Source organism: Hylaeus anthracinus, unplaced genomic scaffold, assembly GCF_026225885.1.
Source record: "Hylaeus anthracinus isolate JK02 unplaced genomic scaffold, UHH_iyHylAnth1.0_haploid 12001, whole genome shotgun sequence".
NCBI lineage: Eukaryota > Metazoa > Arthropoda > Insecta > Hymenoptera > Colletidae > Hylaeus > Hylaeus anthracinus.
The window spans coordinates 17,056,309-17,081,606 of NW_026534348.1; the positions used below are offsets into that span (position 1 = coordinate 17,056,309).

At 34.1% G+C, this 25,298-nt stretch overlaps 2 protein-coding genes across 2 annotated transcripts in view; both read right to left on the reverse strand.

Annotated features, from left to right (window-relative positions):
• Positions 1-3,190: 3,190 nt before the first annotated feature.
• Positions 3,191-5,352, reverse strand: LOC128891278 (uncharacterized). Its single transcript, XM_054150693.1, has one exon. It carries the CDS (start codon positions 5,350-5,352, stop codon positions 4,774-4,776), a length of 579 nt encoding a protein of 192 aa, XP_054006668.1. The 3' UTR covers positions 3,191-4,773.
• Positions 5,353-5,531: 179 nt separating this feature from the next.
• Positions 5,532-25,298, reverse strand: part of LOC128890627 (semaphorin-1A-like) — a 79,289-nt gene continuing 59,522 nt past the window's right edge. Inside the window, exons 9-10 of the mRNA XM_054149283.1 lie at positions 13,015-13,158; positions 5,532-5,861 (exon numbers count right to left, since the gene is read on the reverse strand). Of these exons, the coding sequence (XP_054005258.1) occupies positions 5,545-5,861; positions 13,015-13,158 (461 nt within the window). The 3' untranslated portion in view covers positions 5,532-5,544. The remainder of the gene's footprint in view (positions 5,862-13,014; positions 13,159-25,298) is intronic.

Consider the following 25,298-nt stretch of genomic DNA (forward strand, 5'->3'; position numbering starts at 1 on the left):
ATAGAATTGGAAGACATAGACGCTAGGAATTTCGTGGTTACCGATAGGATTGCAAATGAATGTAAATATATACATGCTTTGAAATAGAATTAAAACAAAGTACGAAAATGTTGAAGTTACTAAATAATTTTATTTAGTACAAGACAAGCATCTGATGCATACTGTCCCTATTGCGAAAGAATGCATGTTCTACACATTTTGCGTTTTGGAAACTCCACTCCAAAGTGGATCTAGATTTATGGACAGAAACTTACAAAGGGTTAAATAACTTTACTATTAATTTCAAAGGAGTACTCAAAGAAAGTTCTAGAAGTTTGGAATAATACAAATCAAACTACTATTGAAAAATGGCGCACGGCATGCAACGGCGTTTACGATACGTGATAAGTGGTAAAAATATTAAAAATTAACCGTTAGGAGTAGAATTATTTTGTGCCTTTATATTAAATCACTTATACCTCTAATTTGAACAGATAATTACTTGTCAATTTGGCACATTAAAGTATCAACTTTTCAAGTCCTCACTCTGATTTCCATTACAATGTAATTATACACATAATCTAAGTCTTAACCTGATGGCCATTGCAATGCATCTACATATACGAACTTTAGTAGCCATCAAATTTTGCTTATTATTCTTTTACAATTACTGTAATTATCAAATATACTTGTAATTTGTTAGAATAATAATAAGCAAAATTTTGTGGCCACAAAACTTATACACATACATATGTCGTGATAGGCTAAGACTAGGTTATGCAATATACAGATTTATTGTAATGGAAGTTATACGACAACTTAGAAAGTTGATACTTTAACATAACAAAATTGCGTGGGTTACATTAGGGTTACAAATGATTGAATATAAAGACACAGAATTCGTTTCTACAATCAACCTTTAATACATGTACCATTATTATCTAATAATCTGAATACTTGTAGTCGATGTTTCTAGACAGTTGCTTGCGAATATTATTTACATCGACAGACATTCTTCAAATCTGACACGTACATCGACACTTTCAGGTTATCGATATGATAATATTAAAAACATTCTAACGTACGTTCGTTTTAAGCTAATAATAAGATTCGAAATCGCTCGAATAATTTCGCATGCTCGCGCAGTTAAAACTTGAACAGATCCCGAGACGTTCTCCATTTTGTCCAAGAACCTTACTTCCGTTCATCCTTTGCAAGATCGTCGATAAACGGAGTCGAACGACTCATTTTCAACGCGAGTTCTTCGTTTACATTAAAAAACCTCCCAACACCTTTCACGAAACACTTGTCAAACAGGTATATATCGATTTAACACGTCCCAGCCAAAAATACATACTTCTCGAAAACACCACAAAACGCGGCAATGTTTCTTTACTAATAGCGTGCTTCGGTACCACGATTCTCTCTTGCTATTTACCAATACTCACAGCACGGCAATAAGTGCACAACAATACTCGTAATAAGTCTTACATTAGTCTCTCTCTCTCTTTCTCGCTCTCTTTCTCTCTCTCTCTCACTCTCTTTCTTTCTCACATCGTCCCTTCCTATCGAATATCTTAAACGAAATGCATAAATGAGGCACTTGCCCGAATCTAAACCGGCCCGCATTCTCTTGTTTCTGTTATAGGTCAGAAATTTGCCAACAATTAATATACGGAAGGCACGCCCTCGTCTCGCGCGAACGATGGAAACGTCCCTTGGCGGATCGACGTTTTTCAAACTCTTCCCTAGTCGCGTTTAGAATAGAAATGGATGCAACGATTTACTGTACGATTAGAGTTCGTTCGGACTGTTGAATTTGATTCATAATAAGACAATGCTGTTTACCACAATTACGAAACCTGTACCATCAAAAGCATTGTCGTATAAGGTTACGCAATGGAGAGTTAATTTGAAGCAATGCGATGAGTTCTAGCTTGTGCACGAATCATTACAAGCTTCGGATATCTACATTTTGGTAGTAAACAATGGACTACTATCTTCATTCCCTGATGTTAAAATAGTATTACATGTTTACTTGTGTTCGATGATAAATGTAACTAGAAAGAAGAGTTTCTAAATATACACAGGATGACTAAATAGATTTGTTATCATGGTAATCAATACCGACATTGCTAATAATTTCTAAATATTGATGTTTCCAAGATATTATATGCAAAAGCAAATACTTGAATTGTAGTCGTTCCTGGTCTCGTACAAGTAAATCCAAGTATTCTTTCCCTATTTAAAAATATAATTGAAAATGTCACTGTAGTTGTAGCCTAGGAGTCTATAAAATCTTAATTCAAGGCTCTTTAGTGAAACAACTTCAACCAAATCGTGGTTCAAAAGAAAGTTGTCAATCCAAGCGAGCCCCAAATCGTACATTAAGTCGCAACGATAGCTGTACATATTGCAACGCTATAATGTCACTTAACAATTATCCATACAGTATACAATTATCACTCAAACAGCGATAGTTGTATAGATTATTTCAAGAAAAATCGTTGCATCCATGGTTCCTACAACTCTTTGTGGTCATATCAATTTGAACTATTTTTGGATAGCACGCGATCAGACAATTATTAGCTAAAGAAACGTATAAATTTTATTTAAGCAAGTTCGTTTAATTTATATGCATTTAATTTATTATCATGATATTAGACATTTTATATCTAATGGATTTGCCAATATTTGCCAATATTTATTGATTTTTTGAGTTGTAAATTATACGAATAAAATGTTATTCATCGTTTGAATTTTACGATTAATACGCTAAGCGAAATCTCCTTATTTGGAAAAAAATAGTCTTTGAACTTAGTTTCAATATAGTCTAAGAAGCTGCTGACTTTTTCAATTTTTGTATTAATGCTTCCATCATATGAAGCATTTGTATTTTATTTATACATAATTTGAATGAATCCGATAAATTTGGAAACAATTTTTACCTTCAAAATACTAAAATCAATTAAAAGTTTCATCTTATGTTTCATTTCAACGAATTCTTTAATTACTTTTATACAAGTATTTAAATTTCATGTAAGATGTATCATTTTGTAGGTTGTAAATAACTCTTTCATATTGTATATTAAGTACCACCAAATAATTGTGTTAGAAAAATCATGGGAAAATTTTAATTCGCGTGATTCTGTCATTATCGAGGTAATAATCTATTCATTCTTATTGTTTTTATAGAACGGTGCGTATTATTTTGTTTTACACAAAATATAATTATTTTCACTTCCTCAAAAATATGAAATCTTTCATAGAAAGATCAAAATCGTTTCACCGATATAAATATTTTCTTTTTTACCATTGATTACGAACTTTAATTTATGGAAAATAATTGTTATCTTTCCTTCATGTAAAATTCATGTGTCATAATACTGACACCTATGTGTAAATTTACTATTGTATCTAATTACCGTTATTTACAATCACAATACGTTTTAGAATTAAAAAATATACAATATTAAAGTGACACAGGTATGTCAAAATCGATTTACAGATAAAAATTGCTTTGGTTACTGTGTATTCGTTAAATCAAAACAAAATCCATATAAGAATTCGCCGTTCAAGGGATTAAAGAACAAAGCATGGATTATTTTCATTTTTAAGGAATACACGTTAATTGTAATAAGTTATATTTTTCAAGTAATTTTTGGGCGGTTCTCGGAAAACTTCTAATGTCTTAAATAGGCTAAATAAGTTAATAGAAATCGGTAAGGCTGTCAATCATCTACATAATTACCAAAAAGAACATAGAAAGAAGAAATATTTGAACATTTTTCGGTTCACTTGAATATGTTAATAATCAGACGGAGTTTTCTCATTGCATTGACGCAACAAGTAATACATACAGTGTTAGGTTTCCCTACCTAAACAACGTTCGCATCCTCACGTCAGAAATATCCCGGGTTTTGACCACAAAGAGTTAATCGCCCCCGCCTTTTTATCTCTCCACTTTGAGCACCGAACTCAAAACTCAATAAGAAGCTCGAGAAACGACGGCCCGCGCCAAGACTTTCCCTTTTCGTTGAAAAAATCACCGCGGTCCTAAGCACCTAAGCAGGTCACTGCTACGAACACAGTCTCCTCTGATCGTATCACATTGCACAACTACGAGTCGATCCTTCGTTACCATCGTTGTTGCTCGTATCCTCTCACCACCCGTGCGTATCCCTCCATTGCCGTACTGCTGAGAAAACGGAAAGGAAGAACCCGAGGAACCAGGGTTCGGGTTCTGCGCGTAATTAGTCCCCGAGTGCCTTCGTTGCGTCCGTCGCGCGATAAGACAGTCGGAGAGAGCATTGTTTAAAAAAATAATTCAACGTTCGTGTGTGTCTCTGTTCGTGGGAAGCAGGCTCGTTCTCCGCGACGAACTACGACGAAAAAGAGATCCCGTATTCCTTGGGGAGACATCACGTCCGAGAGTTTGCGTAACGCCGACACTAGGTATACCGTTCACTTGATCTTCTCGACACTTTGACGCCCGTTTCGGTCATCGTTCGATTCCGGGAGTCGATTTTATCGACTCTCTTTGACAAAAAGACACATCAACGCCAGCTGGTGTAAACTAGAAGACACCATAGTACGTTAAAGCGCCAACGAGAGTCCCGTCGAGGTTACCTATACAACGGATCAGTGAAACTCCGCTTGAACAGACGCAAGGAGTCGACCTTATCAGGTATTTTCTTCATTGATCGTTCATCCCGACGACGAGACGCTCTCAAGTTTTGGCCCGTCGATCCAGCCGTGAATCCTTTGCTTCAGTCCGAGAATGAACACCCGGTGTCACTTGCGCGCCGCCTCGTAAGTCAATCCGCGTCGGAAAAACATCGAGCTTGCCCCGACGCGTTTCTTGCGGTAGCTGGAGCTCCTGAAGAAGCGATCGTCCCCTTCGGCCATGGATCGCGACCTGGGGGGCGGGCTTCGCCTGGCGTCGACCTGGCTGGCCACGTACATGATCATGTCGTTGAAGTTCGGTAGGAACTGTGGATTGAACAGCGACAGAATTCTCTCGTTCAGCTCGCGTGGATCGCGAGTGGGCACCATGTAATGATCGTGGGTGTTGGTCGTCTCGGGACGATTGAAATCGGCGATCATCCGTTGATGACCGCGGCAGAGATCGTCGAGGCTGTTCGCACTGCTGCTGTTGTAGTCGTGCAGTTCGCTGACGGGCTCCGTCAACGTGGTCTCGGTGTATTCGCGACCTTCGAACTCGTCGTATCGCCTCCTATAATCGGCGATCCTCGACACCGATCGCGAGTCGTACGTGTCTCTAGGCGTCGCGAGGAACTCCAGGGACCTCTCGTCGCCGATCACGGTCTCATAGGGGTCCTCGTCGAGTCTGTTTGTTCGACGATCGAGCATGCAGCTGGTGCTGATGCGTGCCAGTTGCTGGCTCTCGTCGTCGTTCTCCGCGTCGTCGTCGTCGTCGTCGTCGTCGTCGTCGTCGTTGCGACCGTCCGATGTCGCAAGATCGGAGAAAGAAGAGGAAGAAGATGAGCCGGAACCCGTCGGGTCCTGCGGCAAGCCTCAGACGGCCCTGTGTCGTCTTCTGTATCATATGTACGTCTTCTTCACCTTTTGCACCGGCTTGTTCTCCGCGGAAGAGTTCGCGTTTTTGCCGTTCGGGTTCTTCGGCGGAACGTTCAGCACCAGGTTGATGGACTTGTTGTTGAAGCCGGGCGACTCGGAGCTCTCGGTCAGTCGGTTCAGCTGCTGGCGTTGCTCGGGTGGCTCCGGATAAGGGGCACCGCGCAACCTCTGCGAGAACCAGAAGCCCGATGCGAAGCCAGCGACCAGGGAGAAGAAGCACGTTCCTATCAGCGCGCCCGTCAGGGTCTGGGCGGAGTATACCACCGGTGTCGCGATCACGTCTGTAACCGAAAGCTGAATAAGTATCCAAGGTGACACGGTACAACGACTTATTGCTTCTTGCGGACACGGGAATTTCTGTTGGTTGTCGAGAAAGTAGAAACACGGAGTTCTGGGGAGATAGGAGGGATTGCGAGTACAGGACGCGAATTCTTTCAAGAAATTTCTGTGTTAAGATTTTATCATTGTTAAGACTTTATCGTCTTTCCTATTTAGAAAGAGTTTACAACTTGGAACAGGATTTTTTTATACCAATACACAGGGTGTGTTACAAATTAATCTCCACGATTTTTCAGACACTTCTAATAGTATGACCAAAAAATGTTTGGAAGGAAAGTTAATTAGTACGAATTTATTGAATCGCCGAGAAATTGAAATTTGAGAAACAGTGGTCATCATGATTTTTAAAAATAGAATCGTATATCTTTAAATCGATCTTTCTTCGCCATTTTTGTTTTGTGGGGGATAAATTCATAACGCAATGGTATATGCAAGTAATCAGTATAAATAGCATAGAAATTTAGGCTGAATAATACAAATATCACTCTATTCCCTCGCACTATTCTCTCGGGGAGCACTCACGTGCTCGATGTGGCAGAAAAACCTGGCCACGCGAGCCTGGAGCGTGGGTCGACATTTAAACGCTCGTAAAAATCGACCGTTTCGAGTGGTTTCAAGCGTTCGTCGTTGGATTAGCGACTCTATGATCGTCCATTGGGAATGTGTTTTCGAACAAAATCCGGCGAGCATGCACAATCTACGATCGAACGAACGTGTTACAGCAGTGGGAAGCCGCCTTTACGTTTCCAATGGCGAGTACTGACCAAAATAATAAAATTCTGGAACTAGGCATCGCAAATTTGTATCGTTAGGACGAAGATAAAAATTACAAAATATGTTTTGAAATATCAATGTTGTAAATATGTAGTGTATCAAATAAAAAGATTTTCATACTTTTTTCATAACCAGGAATAGAATTTGAAGTGACATGAATTCGCGTTAGCAGTCGCGAATGCGTTAATTATTTTACAGTGTCTGCTTTTGTGAACTCAAAAATGTACACATTGTGTTACGAATCGTTGTTTTCACTTGGTTACAATAAATATTGTTATTCTCTAGTGTTGTTTCGTTAGCTTAGAATACCAAGTATGAAAGAAAAAGTAACAAGAATATTTTGCAAACCCTCTAACAGACATTTTTTTTTTTTTAAATATACCCCTGTGCCAATAATTTTGTGATTCACTGCACTCTGCATTTTTTCCAAGATCAAAGAAGCCTCATTAACTAATTAATTACTTCCATTGGGCCAAATAAGCAAAAGCAAAGGCAAACAATTTCTTTCTAGATATTGAAATAATTACTATCTACAGTTAATCATATTAGAATAAATGCCTCGGATACTGCTACGTTGTCACACACGACACTGTGTCGAAGACTAACAATTATACTAACGTCTCGAACAAATAACAGGTAATGCCCACCACTGTTCACGTATACAGGGTGCCCCAAAAATGTTCTAACACCTTGAAAGGGGTGATTCAGGAGGTGATTTGAAACAACTTTTTCCTTAACGAAAATATTGTACGGGGTTTCGTTAAGGAGATATTATGGAAAACACTGACCAATCAGACTACATGCTAGACAGTTGCAGTAGAATAGGCTACGCGCCAGACAGCCGCAGTAGCATAGGTTTCGCGATAGGCTTGCCCTCTGATTGGTTGGGGTTTTCTGTTAATGTCTCCTCAACGAAGCGTCGGACAACATTTTCGCTAAGGAAAAAGTTGTTATTTCAAATCACCTCCCGAACCACCCTTTTCAAGGTGTTACAACATTTTTTGGACATCCTGTATATTTTCGACTCGTTTTTGCATGACCACTTCACAATTGTCTTACGATTGCGTGGCACGATTTTTGTATACACCCTGCGTATCGTTCTTCATCGAGAAGCAGCGAGCGAGAAGTCGACAGCATTCCTTTTTTCTGCTTATCGATTGAAATCATGCGACTGACATGTTATTAACGTTTCCATTAATGCGAATCAGTATCTTGCCGGAGGCTGCAATACATATTTATACGTTCGCCGGGACTTTACACCCCCCTCGATATCTCCGAATACATTAATGGTAAATTGCAATTCCGATCGATCTGTCCTTTAGAGCATTCGCGGCTGGGTCATTCCATGCCAAATTGGATACCCCTTTAGGGATAGTATATTGGTTATTCGGTTACTCTTTGCTATACAGCTATTCCTTAATATCTGCTGACAATTTCAAGCACTGAGAAACTGAGAAAAATTTAATACAGAGACCTGGTTGCTCCTTAACAGATAAATTCTAAACAATAGGTGACACTTTTAAATTAACCATGTGAACATTAATTATGTCGACGTTGTGTATAAGCATGATGACTAAACTGCTTATGAACGTTTATGCATTTATGGCAAATGGAAATATGAAGAAATCTATGAGAATGTGGAAAAATGCAAAAATTAATAAAATATCAACAATATTATACATCATATACCATTTAGAAGATAAGACATGCTTTCATTTAAGTTTCAATCCTTTTTTTTGTAGATATTTGTGAAAATATGAATTTGCGGAAACATCCGCAGACCAGTAACGTGGCGTGATAGGGCCAGGTGGCTACATTTGTTATTGTTACGTATTAAAAAACAAATACCGCCATAGACATTGTTCGATTGAGCGATGGCTAGCATTGAACAAATCAATTTTAAATTCAACGAGAGAAACGCCAAAACAATTCGTGAAACATATCAATTTTGTTTGTTTATACAAATAGAAATAGTTTCTCTATTTTGTACTGTTCTGTTACTACAGTTAAATGTAACAAAATGTAAAAATGGTGAATTAATTAGTTAATTACATAATTTGTGATTTATTTAATTAGAGGCAAATTGATTCAATAGAATACCTATTAATCTAACAGATTATCTATTAACCTAATCTCATTTATCTGTAATGCCATCATGTCCAATCAGATGTTTCAATCGAATAGGACAATACTCACCACAATCTTGTGGCTTACTTTGAATAACGCTAAGCTGAATGTTTCCAGCAATAAGTGTCATCGATGAGGGGATCCCAATCGTTATTTCCATGCATTGTAAAAATATTTATTGCAAAGGATTGCCATTAATTCTTATCTAATTGTAAGATCTTGCACCAGTCGCATATTCTAAACAGGGTGTGCCCTAACATGTAGAAACGATTCACCAGTTCATTGAAAACAAATGCAATGAGAGAAATTGTAATCAAAAACAAATGCATGTGGGTGTTCGAAGTGGTTTTGACATATTAGAATACATCTTGTGTATCAATAAAAAGTACAATACCAACTTAAACTAAGTTTCATATGGTTAATTTAAAAGTGTCGTTTTTCTGAAAATTGGCTTATAAAGAGGACCAATTGGGCTATATTTAAAATAGAAATTTATTTAAATCAATTACGGAAACAGATTTCATTTTAAGGAGAGTCCTTTTCAATGATAACTATTGCTTGTTGTTATGAAAAATCACTTATCATAAGAAAGCTAGCCAAGCATTATTTAAACTGATTTATTTAAATGCTCCCATCTTATATTTATATGCTTTACGAAGTAATCTATACATATTATTCTATTTTTACACGGAATAACAAGGACATGTATTAGGTGAACCGGAAAATAATGTCGTTTTTGCAATTTTAAATACTTGTTTATCGTTCATCAGCTCATTGACTTTTATCGATTTGGTATTGGCAAATTTGCACACTAGATGGCAAAAGGCTATTGATAACGGGAGCGATTATACAATTAATAATTAAAAATAGAAACTTATAAAAAATTTGTTTGAATTTAATGTAAAAGAAACGACATTACTTTCCAGTCCACCTAATATATTATCGAAGAAGACTAAGATTGAATACAATCGAAACGTTTAAATAAATAAATTTAAACTATGGTTGTCTAACTACTCTACGATTAATTATCGATGTAATGTTTATTTGACAGTACTGAAAAGCACGCAAAAGCTCGTTTCCATCCGATTGTCAGGCCAGCAGTTACAATGTATTGAACAAATACTACTTTTCAAACACAACTGCAATCAACAATGTTTAAAATTGCTAAAAATTCTTCGAAGCACATTTACATATTAATAAATACAGCGTTAGGTACAATTTTTAAAGTGTTGAAAATATTGACAATATATAAATTGCAAATATTTACAACTTGTAAGCTAATAACTGTGATAAGAGATCATAAAATATTCAAATTTCAAATTTTTAAATGTTACTTTACAAAGTATTTCATTTTGGCTTGGGATGACCCAATGTCGACCGATTCTTCACGGATTTCGTGGCTGCATAAACACGAATGCAATTATGTCGTTGCCATGAATATCTCTCGAGACCTAAAGGAGATCAGTCTCTATTTTCCTCAAACATCATCGTTGCGAAATCGAATCATGAAATTATACTGCTAGAGGAGGATAGTAGCTAACGAAGTCTAGATAAGTAGGCGTAGGATTGGTAGCTGATTAGTATGGAGGGTACACTAAGTTTAAATAATTGTGTTCATACTACCATAAATGAATTGAGGTAAAGGCTTCCATTTAGCAAAATGTGTGTAGTCAATCCGATCCTAGCAATCGAAATGTTTTGTAGGTGATATATTAGTTTCATACAAATCAATGTCATGTATGAAACTCATGTCTGTCCTAAAATTGTACAGTACTCTAAACTCTTCTTTCTTACTTTATAAGTTAAATATCGGTGTACACTATCGAACAAAGAGGCACATATAAAGTCAACAACGTAATAATGCTACAAAAGTAACTAATCAATTTGTTCAGTTCTTTCTATGAATATTTTAGACTATCCAGTATTAATATACTTTGTTCTATTATAGATTATACAATCATATGATAACATCTATTAACTCTTTGACTACGAAGAGAAATGGGCTCAGAGAAATGTTTATATTCGTTAAATTCATTTTTAGAAAATATCAGCTTATTTAAAGCTACGATTAAGTGCTAGTTTTAACATTATTTCAAAGAAATTCGTTGAATTCTTTAATTTCACATGATCTAGTTTCGTGTAACATTGCTTGCCGCAAACTATGCTTTTTTTTTAATATCCTCTAGTAGGTAATTCATATTTCCAAACATTTTTCATATTTTCCGATGAACATTTGTGTAGTATATTTTCAAGCATACACCTTTCGAATAGCGAAACACTGATTATAAAATATATTAACAGACAATAGCCAAAATTCCTGAAGAATTGCATTTGATCAACCTCTCAAATATTCCTAACTCCTTAGCTGCTGTTTATATCAATAATAAATAAACAAATCTGCAATAGCGTAGACAGAAATCATTTAAACCGAATGTAACCCTTAAAGCCATACTTCCTAGCTACCAATGATACTTCTACTACTCCAGAGTTTGTTGGTCACGACACTCGTTGATGCGATCCTCTCGAAAATTACAATTTCATGGTCCACGTTCCGTCATCTGACAGCCGTCTGACTGACGTAACCGCGTGCACAGGTTTTACCAGGTCCTTGTTCTCTACTTGAGCGTACTTTCAATAAAACTAGGTGGCGGGGACACGAATAGCGGTGCAACTAGTTACAAACAACAGGGTGAGCACGGTGCACAAAGTTAGGACACACTGTATACGTTAACGTACGAGGAGAGTTGCGACTGTAACGAATAAAACCAGCTTGAACCTTTAGACAAAAATGGGTGACAGGAGTACGATGGCTGTCTGCTGCTCAAGATTGTTTTATACTTCGGGAAACAAACGTGATTGGCATTTCATTGAATTCAATTTTTCATGAATAATACGGATTTGGAACTTTCTAACGTAATATTAACGGCACTTTATTTTTAATTTATGAGCTATCGAAATATTTTGGACTATTTGTTATACCATGTAATCTTAGCGACAAACAACTACTTGTAACCGATTATTATTTATGAGAGTATAATTTTTGTTGACATTGATTTTGTTATCGTGGCTTGACGAGTTCAAGAATGCGAGAAGAAACTTCACTTCTAAGCGAAGAAATTAGATAGAAGTATTGAGGAATACTAATTTTTTGTTATATATTGGCTAAAGGACTCTGCACGTATTTGGCAAGGTATACTTATTTTTAACACTGATTCGATTAATGACACATTCTTCATTACATTTTCGTAATTTACTCGGAATCAATGTGATAAAACTAAAAGTATAATAAATATAGGAATGGAAATACTAATATACTAAATAAAGAACATATAACAATTTCATCGAATTCTATGTCATTAATAAAGAACTATGTATAATATATGTACAACAATACTTGTAAGCAAGTTATCCATTACAACGAACGCGTTATTAATGTTTTTCTAATTTCCTTAGACTGTGTCAAATTTAAGTTTGCATTATTTATTACATTAATTTAGTATGAATTAATGATATTAATTTCGTTTAGTCTCAAGAAGTTGTCTACGATTATAATGGGAGACGATATAACAAAGTGTTGAAAATATTTACCATTTAAAATGCGAAAAATCAATTTTATATACATTTAATTATATTAATTTTTTATTAATTTGTATATTAACGTTTATTTCATTTGATCCTCCATTGAACAAAGTCTGCAAACTTTTCTACTTGTGTCCAAGAAGAACAAATATTTCACCATTGAAAAGTCATTATTACAAATATTTAAAATCTTTTATACTGCTATTCTTAGATGGGCCCATTAAAATCTTTCCAACCGCCATCGAACAAAGTTCGAATAATCTCTACTCACACTAAAACAAAATGAAAAACAACTTTTTAAATCACTTATGTTGCTACTTTAAGCTAAACTCTTTGTCATCGTTTCAACTTTAACTTATACTAAAAAAAAAGAAACAATTATTACACATATATAAAATCACTTAAAACCCGAATTTGTAGAATGCAAATCACGTTTGTTTTAAACAGTTCGAACGGTTACCATGGTATGCGAGGGTGTGTGCATGTTGAAAAGCTTGGTGTGCCGGGGAGTGGATCGTGATCGAGTGCTGATGAACAGGAGTGAAACAGAGAAAAGAAATGTATATCGTGACACGAGATGTGGGTGGACCATCCGGATATTGCGCAAATGATTACCTTGAGGCTCGTTAGCTCGTGGCTGCGTACGACCGTACTGATTTTCTCGATCCAGCTCGATGACGATTTCATTGTCCCGTTCATCGGGCTGCTCGCCTCGCCCGATTTCGGGCGGTACCGCTGGTTGCACGGGCTTCGCCGTCTCTGAAGCAACATTTCATCAATTTGATGATGGGGGACACAGATGGTAGTCGGGTTTATGGTAAAAATGATGCACGGAACAATCAAGTAAATAATGCGGCTCGGTGACGTTTGTCGATCATCGATAACGGCCGACCGAGATTGATTCATGCGACTGAAAAACACGTATTCACAGAAGTCGTGCAAACTGTCGAAGGTTGAGCTACTATGATTCCGGTCGCAAGACTTCTGGGAAACGAAGTATGATATTAGCAAGTGCATTGTTTATGAATAATTGAAGGAACGTCTAGGGTTGCCAGCAGTGTGCCGTTATACCTCATTCGTTACAATTAGAATAAATTCACTTTCATGAAAAATTGTTCAACTATCTTGAATTCATGTGTTTATTCTTTTGGTAATTCGGGAAGCAGAACAGAGGTTCTTTAAACATGTATTGTTATGAAAATTGACGAGTTTCTTAGGAATACTTTTAACAAATACTGGAATACTAAAACAAATTTTATATTGGGTGTAGAAAGTAATTTTGTGCCTTTATAATCAACGACTCTAATTTAAGTAGGAATAGTTACCTGCCATTTTGTTATGCTAAAGTACCAATTTTCTAACTTGTATTATCTCCATTACAATAAATTACGTATGTCTGTTTAAACTAGAGTTATAAATGATTCTATGTAGTGGCATAGAATTAATTTTTACACCCGATATATACCAATGAAAATAACGTTAAATTTACGTTGTATTATATTATATTATGTTCATTTGCATATGTAAAGTTGTTTTTACAATCTATCCTGAAGAGGGCCACGTATTTATTTAAGAAACCTCTATGTTATTTCCTTACCAACAAACACAATCTTCTACAAACATTTTTACAAGGGATCACAAAATGCAAATTTTATCATTTTATACATCAATCGGATGTTAGACATATAAAAATTTGAGCGTATACGTGTTAATCCTCTGTCGTATAATAAAAATTCCTGTAGAATTCGTTTAAAATAATGCTTCCACGAAAACAGATTTAACATAACTTCACATTTTTAGTTACTTATTATTTGGTACGAATATTAATTAATTCACGAACGTGTAAGACATAATCTTTATTTCGAAAGGTGAAATAAAATTTATACGACAGAAAAATTAACAGAAAAATTAAAAGAACAATACAAAGTATAATAGAGTAGTAATTCGATTGTTCAATTACAAGTGCAGCTTGTCTCAATTTTGTGGATGCAAAATATTATACTAATGAACTAACGTTATCTTCAAACTTATTTGTATAGTTTGCGTACTTCATATACTGGATCATCTGACAACCCTAGTAACATCACATTGTCAGTTACTGCCAAAAACTCTGTCAACACGTTCACGCTGACAAGTACAAGTATGTTTACAAATTTCTTTCATAACTATCGAAATCTATCGTTATCACACGTTAGCAGAAGCAAAATACAATGTTAAAATATATTAACAGCAATAAATGATAATGTTTTCGTTACTGCCAACGGGTATTAACCCTGAAACGTCTCAAACCGATAACTGGACTAATAAAACGTACTGCGAATGCCTTTTATTTTAACTAAAGTTTTGTAAGTAAAATTACAAACGTCAGCGTTAACGTGTCAATATACTCGGAACGTGCTCGTTTGGCCAGTTAGTAATACGAAAACAACGAAAATTCCCCTGTGTTAAAGACAATGTTTTCGATCCATCTATTAAAATGGAGGCCATAGAATCTCGTCACCCTGCTGGTATTTGTTACCGAGAGTGCACTATTATAGCTTCGATTACAACGCGTAAAATGTCACGCGGACAGATGTGAGTACATATGGGCACATAAAATGGGCATGAGAGTTCGTGGTGGACTATGCGAGGAGCGTTAGTATGGGTGACGGTGAAAGGGTAAATTCTAAGACTAATTGTAAGTAGCCGTCACGGTCAACGAACGAAGGGAGACCATCGGAAACGATACGTAATACGCCTTTACCGATTTTGTTGCTCGATAAACAGACTTATAATAAGTAACTTTAATATTCGAGAATTTTATCATTTTTATTAGGACATTCCATAGGTTCATGTCACAGATTCTGTTCATATTTAATTGAAAACCACAGAAATTTTATAGCGATGATATTATTTAGTAATTATGTATATTTTCTCATAACAAGCATAAGTGGCTTGAACTTATAAGTTGACCTAATAATTTGTCGGTTTATTATTTTTTCTGCGATGAAAAATGAAGTGACAGTAAAAATATTTCATTCGATGTGAGACAGCTTATTATTTTTCGTAAGGAAAAAGGTAAAACATATTGAGAAATGTACTAGAGTAGTAATTTTTGTTTAATTATTGTATATAACATTAAGATAGTGGATATTGTTTTATGGTAAGAATGTGAAAATTGGATTAAGTCTATCCTTCAAAACGGCCAGTCAAAGGTATTGGATAGTCAAGATGTTGCTATAATTTTGAAAATATAAAATTTTAATAATTAATCCTCTACTACAATTTTTATACTGAGACGCGTCATCTCACATTATAGGCGTCAGTTTCAAATTCTATACTAGTAAAGTATTTTACATTAAATTTCCAAAGAAATAAAACAATTTTTTTCGTGAATAGTGTAATCATATGTAATTATATGTAAGAATAAAAATATATAAAAAAATATTAGAATAAATGATACGAACTGTCATGAAACTCACAATTTTTTATATTGATGCTTTATTAATTCGTTTATGATAAAAAATGAAATAATGGAATCTAATTAACAAACGTATAAAGTTGAAGTATTCAATTCATAATGTTCCTTATAAAATAAATCTTAGACAAAACAATATTAATTCTTAATGTTTCTTATAAAATAAGACTCAAATGATATAATGTCTAATTTTCGCGTTACTTTAATATTCGGGGAATTCGGAATACAATGTTTTACGAGGCCTCTAATGTAAACTAATTCTAATGTCAATCCTTTTAAGAGTTTACAATAACCTCAAAGAGAATCCAATAATTCCGGAACAAAATGTTCAAAAAGAATTGTCTGCAATATGCCTCAACGTCTAAAATAAATTATTCGTGAAAAAGACGACGAAATATGAAAATAGTAATTATTTACAATAACTACAACATTAACTAAGAATTTTTGTAAGTGTCCATGTAAAGTAAAGTCAAAATTAGATATCCTTTCGTTTCATATTCATTGTATAAGGAATATTATCAATTAAAGAAATACACTTTATACTTTTGTTAACTAGACTCAATATTTTAGTATAACGCGTACCTTAATTACCTCATCCTTCGTAATAAACATAGTTATAAAGCGACAAAGGAAAAATTGCATTGTGCGAATATTAAAGTTATTCATTGTATATCGTTGTCTGTTTGATCTCCATTTTATTGGTCTCCATTTTCAAGTCGGACTATTTAGACTAATGGCAAGGAAACAATTTAGATTATGGTAAGGCAAATATTAACTTAAAATTTTAAGGACGAGGTCTCTTTACGGTGGACTTATGTTCTACTCGCTCAAGAGACAAGACATTTTACTAGGGACCCTAAAATCAACGTTATAATTCCTTGTAGAATTGATAAAAGAATGTAAAGGATAAATCTTGTCACTACGTCTACTAGGAAAATAAAAGTAAAGCACCAAGTAGAAATTACAATATAATTGCTTCAAAATATCCTCGGATCACATTTGTGATTGCATGCAAATTATTTAACCTTTGTTTTATGCCAAGTGTTGAACTAATTTGCTTGATAAGTAGTCGCTGACGTTAGAGACACAGCTCTTTGATTGCTCAAGGGGTAAAAAGCGACGAGACCTTTAATCAAATTATTAGTAAGTAATGTAATCCCAGGCATTACGTTCAGCTTTACCAGGTGCTCCAATTACGAGGTTTTATAGTAAGGATGTTCTTCAGTAATAAGAAAATATTCAGTGCAATAATATAACAAGTAAGTCAGAATATCTCTCTAAAAATGTCTTGTTTAGTGTCTTAGGTGCGGAATTGAATATTTTCTTGTTATTGAAAATCATAAAACTTTATGATCAAGACATTTAATCAATATAAACAGAATGCTTCTGGCCCTTTCCAGTCCTGATAAGAAAATTTCCAGATTTATAACACAACAAATAAAAAATATTTTCAAGAAGGCTGCAGCTTATTTATTGTATTATAGAATTGATTTTTTTTTTTTATTAGAGAGGGAGGTCATAAAACCTTATGGTTAAAACGTTTAATCAATATGAATAGAATTCTGACGGCCTGCTCCAGTTCTAATAAGAAAATATCCAGTTTTATAGTACAATACAATAAATGAAAAATGTTTTCAGACACGTTGTGACTCAATTATTATATTACAGAAGTAAATATTTTTCTGTTACAGAGGAGAATCACGAAATATCATAGTCAAAACATTTAATTATTATGAATAGAATGCTTACGATTCTCTCTGGGTCCTAATAAAAAATATTCAGTTCTATAACACAAGAAATAAAGAAATATTTCGAGGAACATTACGACCCATTTATTGGATAATAGAATTTAATATTTTGTTATTATAGAGGAGAATCATGGCCAAGACGGTTAATCAATACGAACAGAATGCTAATGATCCCCCTAAGTCATAATTAGGCTGCGGACATACTTATGCAATTTATGACAAATGTAAATATAGAGAATTTAACAAATAAAATACACGTTACAACATCGAGATGCCAAAACATACTTTAATTTAAATTTTTGTTCTTTATTTATGCATAGAAAGATATAAATTTGCATAAACATCAGCAGTCTCGTTATAATACAAACATATTCCGTTCTATATAACAAAATATATATAACAAAATTTCCTAAAGAAAATATGCACAGTCAGTCCCATAAGTATTTGTATCCTCTATGGTTTTTGAAGAAAGGGTACAGCCGGCATTAGGGGTCAAAAGTGCTCCTAGACTGATTTCGATTTGCAATAATATACTCGATAGGTTATAAAAAAAGACTAATCTGTGCCAAGTTTCAAGTCCCATGTCGACTGATGGAGGAGTAAACAAGAAAAAACAAAAAATCACGTTTTAAAAAAATCAGAGATATTTCAGTTAGAAAGTTACATGTTCCAGAATTTTTTCAAATTTTTCAATTCAAAATCCAAGCTGTGAAAAATAAATCCAAAAATCAAAAACCAATTTTTCCAACCACAGCGTACTACGATCAAAATTATGAAAAAAATTGAGGATAATAATAACAATAATACACACTTACTGTAATTATATAATCGTAGTTCTGAGATTCCTTCGATGCAAAATTGGCATTTTTCATAATTTTTTTCCGTTGTTTTATTTTTCACAGCTTAGATTTTGAATTGAAAAAACTGAACAAATTCTGGAACATGTAACTCGCTATCTGAAATGTCTTTGATTTTTTTCAAAATTTTTCATGTAACAGGACGATAGAAATTGGTCCAAAACGTGAATTTTGTTCTTTCTTGTTTACTCGCCCCCATACAAGCATAGTTTAATTCCTTTTCTAAACGTTTCGACCGTTGTTTTCGGGCCACTTTAGTGTAATAATTATACATATACAGTTGGACCTAAGGAATAAACAAAATATTTGATTAATAATGACCGCTGTTGAGCCACGATTATCAAAATTGCAATGTTTCAACCGACTTTCGGTTTTGAGCCATTTTCAGAGCTATAATTATTAAAATTATAATTAATATAACAATTTTTAGTTTATAAGTTTAGATATACATAGATATAAAAATGGCTGATGAGTATTTGTTCAAGAAAAGCAAATGATAATATATAATACCACAACAAAGTATATAAATATGTTTTAAGAATTTTTTAGAAAGTTATGGATTCAATGATATCGATTATTGAAATTAACTTTTTAAGTATGTACAGAATGAATGACTTAATATTCAGCATTATTTGTGTGTGATGAATTGAAAACAAAATATTTGGCAACGCATTCAATAAAAATGTATCTTAATTTTTGAATGAAACATGTTTAGTAAGTTTCATTTAAACAATTGAAATGTAACCTTTGTAAGCAATTCTTATCCATTTGTTATTCATACAATTGTTCTTATCCATACAATTGTTATCCATCAAAATATTTCAAGATGTTCTATTAGACGAAAAGTAAAAGTTCTAACAGAATTTTGTATAATACAAGTTAAATGTTTCTGTTTAGATTTAAAATATAAACTCGTTAACTAATTTATCTCACAAACTTTTTAAATTCATTACACAGAATGATTCCTGTATCATCAACACGTGAATAAGATATTTATTTTATGCGTTACCAATTATACCAGGTTCTCAAAATAGTAGGCAAAAATTGTTCAAAAAGTACTAAACAGATTAAAATAAAAATTACTCGAACTCTGGACAAGGTTATTTGTCTATGTCAAGGCTATGCGTCTGTTCAAACTTTTGAACAGCGGTGTATATTCAAGAAACCTAATCTCCGAGACACGCGTGGATTCGTGTTAATTGCTATGCGCGAGATCTTTCCGTCTAGGCTAATGAAAAATAAAAAGAGAAGCAAGATCGTACAATGTTTCAGCTAATTAATTGTAGAGAATCACGGAACGGGGAACGCGCGTTGCAGCCGATCACGATACGGATCTAACCTCGCTCGTTTCGTATGTTTTTATGATCTTTTAGTCATCCTAATTGCCCCAGACGGGCCAATCGAGTCGCTAATAAACAATCCTCATACTCGTCGGGGTTTTAATTGTCTCGACTATTGAGAACGGAACGTAAGTTTTCAGCGAACAATTCCAGCTTTCGCAAGATATTCTGGCCGCGGCCGTTGGCAATTTTTTTCCACGCGAATAATTAGCAGCTGCTCGCGACTACTGAGCGTCGAAAATCCATTACGGCTGATTAAAATTAATTGGCGGCTGAACGCAATACAGATCACGCCGGTTAATCCGTTTTGCGGGGATTTAATAACGCTGTTTGCTCGCAACAAGTGCGATTCGTTACATCACGACTCGCCATTCGACTTTCATATCTCGACGCGTACGACATACTATGTGTGTACATATAAAGGATGCTCTTTGCGCTCAAAGTTATGTGTAGTACCGCTGAGTACCTTAAGAGGCAACTTTCTTCCGCGACGGCCGCGTAAGAGCGCCAAGTTTTCAGCGAAACCGGCCTTTCATACGATTTCGTCTCGTGGATAATTCATGCGCTCAATAAAAGTGTAGTGGGTCAAACTTGCTTTCGTCGACGAGCGAGTTTTACATCGTCGCACAATCAGTTCCGTACGACATAAAAACTTGCGATATTTATCACTAACACTAGAACCAACAATGAGAGGGGAGGTTCGTCGAACCCAGAACTCGATAAATGTGCAATTAAGATTGTTTTCCTTCCATAAAAAATTCTCATAAAATTATTCATTGTTGGATGCACTATCGACCTTTTGTACTCGAGAGACGAGTAGGAGACGACATCTTTAGTCACAAGTTCTTTATCTATTGTTTTAGAAAATGTTAAATGGCAAACTTTGAATCAAACTTTGAAATAATAAGATTTCTTTACCATATTAGATAACTGTGGTGGAAATTTGTGTTTAATGTCTTTATTGTTTTCAAAGTCTTAAAGTTTTAATGAATTTAAAATTACAATGATACCTACAGATATATGAAACACTTAGTGCGTCAAGAATGGAATATCTACATGGGCGACATACTAAACTCCATCCAGTGCGCAAAAAATATCCCGACCATGAAGCCTGGCAGAAGCTTGGCCGTAGAGACCAGGTGATTCTTACTCGACTTCGAATTGGACACACTAAACTTACCCATTCTTACCATCTTTTAAATCTTTACCCGCCCACATGTAACCTATGTAACGAGGATTTAACGGTAGAACACATCATGCTAAAATGCGACTATGTTTCTGAAATAAGGAAAACGTTTAACATAGGAGCGACATTAGAAGAAACAGTAGGTAACCCACAGAAGATAGAACAAACGTTAAGATTTCTGAAACAAATCGGAATATACGAAGATTTATTCTAAGTGGATATAACTGCTATATGTACATTATAAGTGTAATCAATCGCTGCGACACCGTTAGGGAACCAGCACCAGATAATTAGTATCTATGCAACATGTGTATGTCAAATCTCGGGTTCAACTTGTAAATTATGTGTTAGTTGCTAATGACCTAAGTGTTGATACGACTATAAATAAAGGAAAAAAAATGATGCCTACAGCGAAATCAATTGAAGCGAAGATGAAGTATACAGTATGAAGTATACAGAAAAAGTTGTTTTAAATCACTTCCCGAACCACCCCTTTCAAGGACCTCCAACATTTTTGGGACACTCTGTATACAAAATACATAACTAATATCAAAGAACATTTGTTATCCAACATGCAAAGGTACGCAAACAAAATGCTAAATACAATTAATTAAACAAAATACTAAATATAAATACTAAAAATACTAAAATATAATACTCTCAACCATGAATTTGTGCTTAGAATTTAGTTGTTAGTCGTCGAGCGCAAAGGGTTAACCTTGAAACTTTGACGAGTAAGCATTTTTGTGAAATACATACGGTTAAGTTTAATGCGCGGAAGTCTCTGTTACTCTACGTAAAAAATTGGTTGCATGAAAAATATTATTTATAATTGGCTATGCGAATGATTTATATTCAAAGATTTATGTACAAGTATTTTTCATTTATGTCGTAAAAAAAACAATACCCATTGAGCTATACGTTAATCTATCATACAGGTGAAAAAAAAACAATGATCAAATAGATTTTTTAAATTATTTTTTCGTAGTTTTTAGATAACGTAAAACGGCAATACCAGCATGTCTTATGAAATCGATGAAATTGTGTAGCGAATAATTAAAGTAGACTCCCTTTAAGAATGTATAACACAGAAACGAAAAAGAAGACACATAATAGACCCAAATATGATACAAGAGATTCTTTTTATAGATTCTTCACTATTGATATAAATATTATAGCCAATATTTTACTGGAAAAGATCAAATTTCAAGATAAAAGTAGAAGAAAAGGGTCACCATGCTTAATCTCTGATATAAACATTATTACAGCCAATTTCTTGCTAACGAAATTCAAATTGTAGAGTACAAGCAGGAGAAATAGATCTGCAATGACAATGTGCCAGTTACGACTTCTGCATCGATAAAAAAGAAAATGTGAACAGCAGCCCTAATTATCGATCGTTTGGGCTATTTCCGGCACGGAAGTTGTTCCGAAACATGAAGCATTTTGTTGCAGGCTATTATTGTGTGACTCACGGATGACCCACGTCGACTCGATGCGTGAAAACTAAAAATCGAGCCTCGTGTCGTTTGTGGTCGTTCCTAGAGCGGTCGCAAAAAAAATCCGATCCATTAGCGGTCAAGCGATCGAAATTGCGCACCGTGGAGGGTAGCGCTACTTGCGGTTGCTCCATTTGCGGTTGCAAATGAAAGCGCGACTTCCGCTCATAGGGCTTTCCTTTGCACTTTGGCTACGGTTCAGAAAGGCGGTAGCGCGAGCATTCTAAGAAGAAAGGGGTTCCACACCGTGCCAAAAGATCATCGTCATTGCAAATCCTATCTAAACTTTGTTGTACGAGGGGGTACTTTAGAAGAACCACTTAGGAGACTATAGACTGAGATAGGCAACATTCTCATCTAGACACAAATTTCGAATAACGAAAGGAATACATACAGTGGGTGTAGAATGTATTCCTACATCGATCAATTTCCCAAAAAACTTTTGTATGAAATTGTAGTTTCTTAACTTCTTTTTTTATAATCAATGATATTTTACATATTCTCGGAGATCTCTAAGATAGATATAGTCCAAACAACATTTACTAGTTAATATAATTTGTGAAATTAACAAAAAAAAATGCGAAAAGTGGGTAAAAGTATAGAAGTAATAAGTATTTCTACGATTCTTATGACGAAGTTTGTAGAGTAGAGTTTGTAATGTAAACATATTAGTTTATTGCTTCGTACGAATTAGGAAACATCAAATTTCCAGTAAAGTACTTTTAAAAATGGCTCTAATAGAGGAATGGAAAAAGATCTCACTTCGAATAACTAATAATTTAGTTAATTTAATGCTTAGAAAAGTTACAATAATTATAAAATCAAAAGGAAATCCCACGAAGAAAGTATTATATACTAATAATTAATGTAAATGTCTTTTTTTTTTTTAATCAAGTTTTTAAAATTAAACAGTTGTGCGAATACTTATTGCTTCAATATTTCCATCGATTAATTTTTTTTTTTTGTTAATTTCGCAATTAATATAAATAGCTATTTTTGTTTGTACTTTATCTGTTCTAGAGATTTCTGAGAATATATAGAATGTCACTATTTATAAAAAATAAGTTGATAAATTACAATTTTACATAGTTTTTTTTTAGAAATTGATCGGTGTACGAATATTTTCTACACCCACTGTAAAGGGTTTCTTCAAGGGTTTCCCTTGTCACTGGTAGTCACTTTGACGTATAAAACCAAAGTAAAAAAATTTATTTATGACGATTATTCGATTAAACAATTCAATTTCTGACATAAGAAACAGTTACAGTAGTATCGTCACACCATTATGGATTAATGTAACAGATATATGATCAAAGTGAAATAAAATCATGTATACTGTGTTTTAATAATACAATACAAAATCCTAAAATCACTTTTGAAAAACCCCTCACAATTGTTCATTCATTGCTTATTAAATGAAAAATAGAATTAGAATTAAAATTATGAAATAAAATATTGCATGATGGACAAATAAGAATTTAAATGTATGAACGATGCAAACCATTAGTTGGTTCAATGACCAAGTACCATATTTATACATGTATATTTAGAACATTAGAAGTCAAAGTTTAAAATCAAAGATAGAATAAACATGTTTGAATTTTTGTAAAAAGATTGTATACTAAATGAAAATAAATCGTAAGAAACTTATTTAAAAAACAAACGTTCAATTTGTTCATACGTCTGTTATATTAATCTGTATTCGAACAAGAAATCATTCTGTCTTTGTTGTATCAACAATTGAATTGTTTAATGAAATAAACGTCACAAATAAATTCCTATTAAAATTGCAATTTAAATTGTTTTTTACGTTAGTTTTATTCGTTATCTACTCTTCGAATAAAATTCTAAAACTCTATTAGAATAACGATTAATTTCTCAGGCAAGTATGATTCAAATTACCCATAACCAGAACAGAGTTAATAAATAATTGAAATTATTATATTGCAGTAAGTAACTAATGATATTAGCGTATGAGGATTGATATGCTACGCAGAAAAATCTAATTTTGAAGTGTTTGAGATAATATTAAGATCACGCAGTTATTTTCCAATCCGTAAGGAAATATATTCTAGTATTTTATATATTCATTATATCATATGGTAATTTTATAACACACTGACGAAAATATCTTCGAGCTTAACGAATAGGTCGCGTGTGTACGTGATAAACATTCCACGATGGCCGAGTTGTTTGTTGAACCGTACTTGATTACTCATATTGGACAGGATTAAAGGCATTATTTCTTTTTTCGACTTATTCGCATCATTTTGCGATTATTTTATATGTTAAAAGTAAAGAAAGAAATACTTGTGAGGAGAGAGAAGCAAAAAAATATGAACAATAGATGACTGGTTTTGCGCAATATGCGAGTAAAGTATGAAAAAGAAAATGATTGGATGCATTATTTCTTGTAAATTATGGTCTAAAATTAATAAAGATTAACTTTATTTAAATATGAAATTTAACATTTACTGTGTAACGTTACGGATCGAATTATGATAGTGGTGGCAGTATTTAAGCAAAACAATTTTAGACCGAACTATTTATTTTCTATTTTTTAACCGACTTTAAAAAGGAGTAGGTTACTCAATTTGACATGTATATTTTTTATTTTATTTTTTTTTACTGTTTGTTCACCGATTACGCCGAGATGGCTTGATCAATCGGGATGAAACCTCTTCCATCTGGTAGAGTATGTTCCTTAGGTGGCCCCATTATCAAGACATTCTGCGATTCTTTCATTCTTGCGAAAAAACGGAAAAATATTGTATTAGTTCATACTCCGAGACAGATGGACCAATCGGATTAA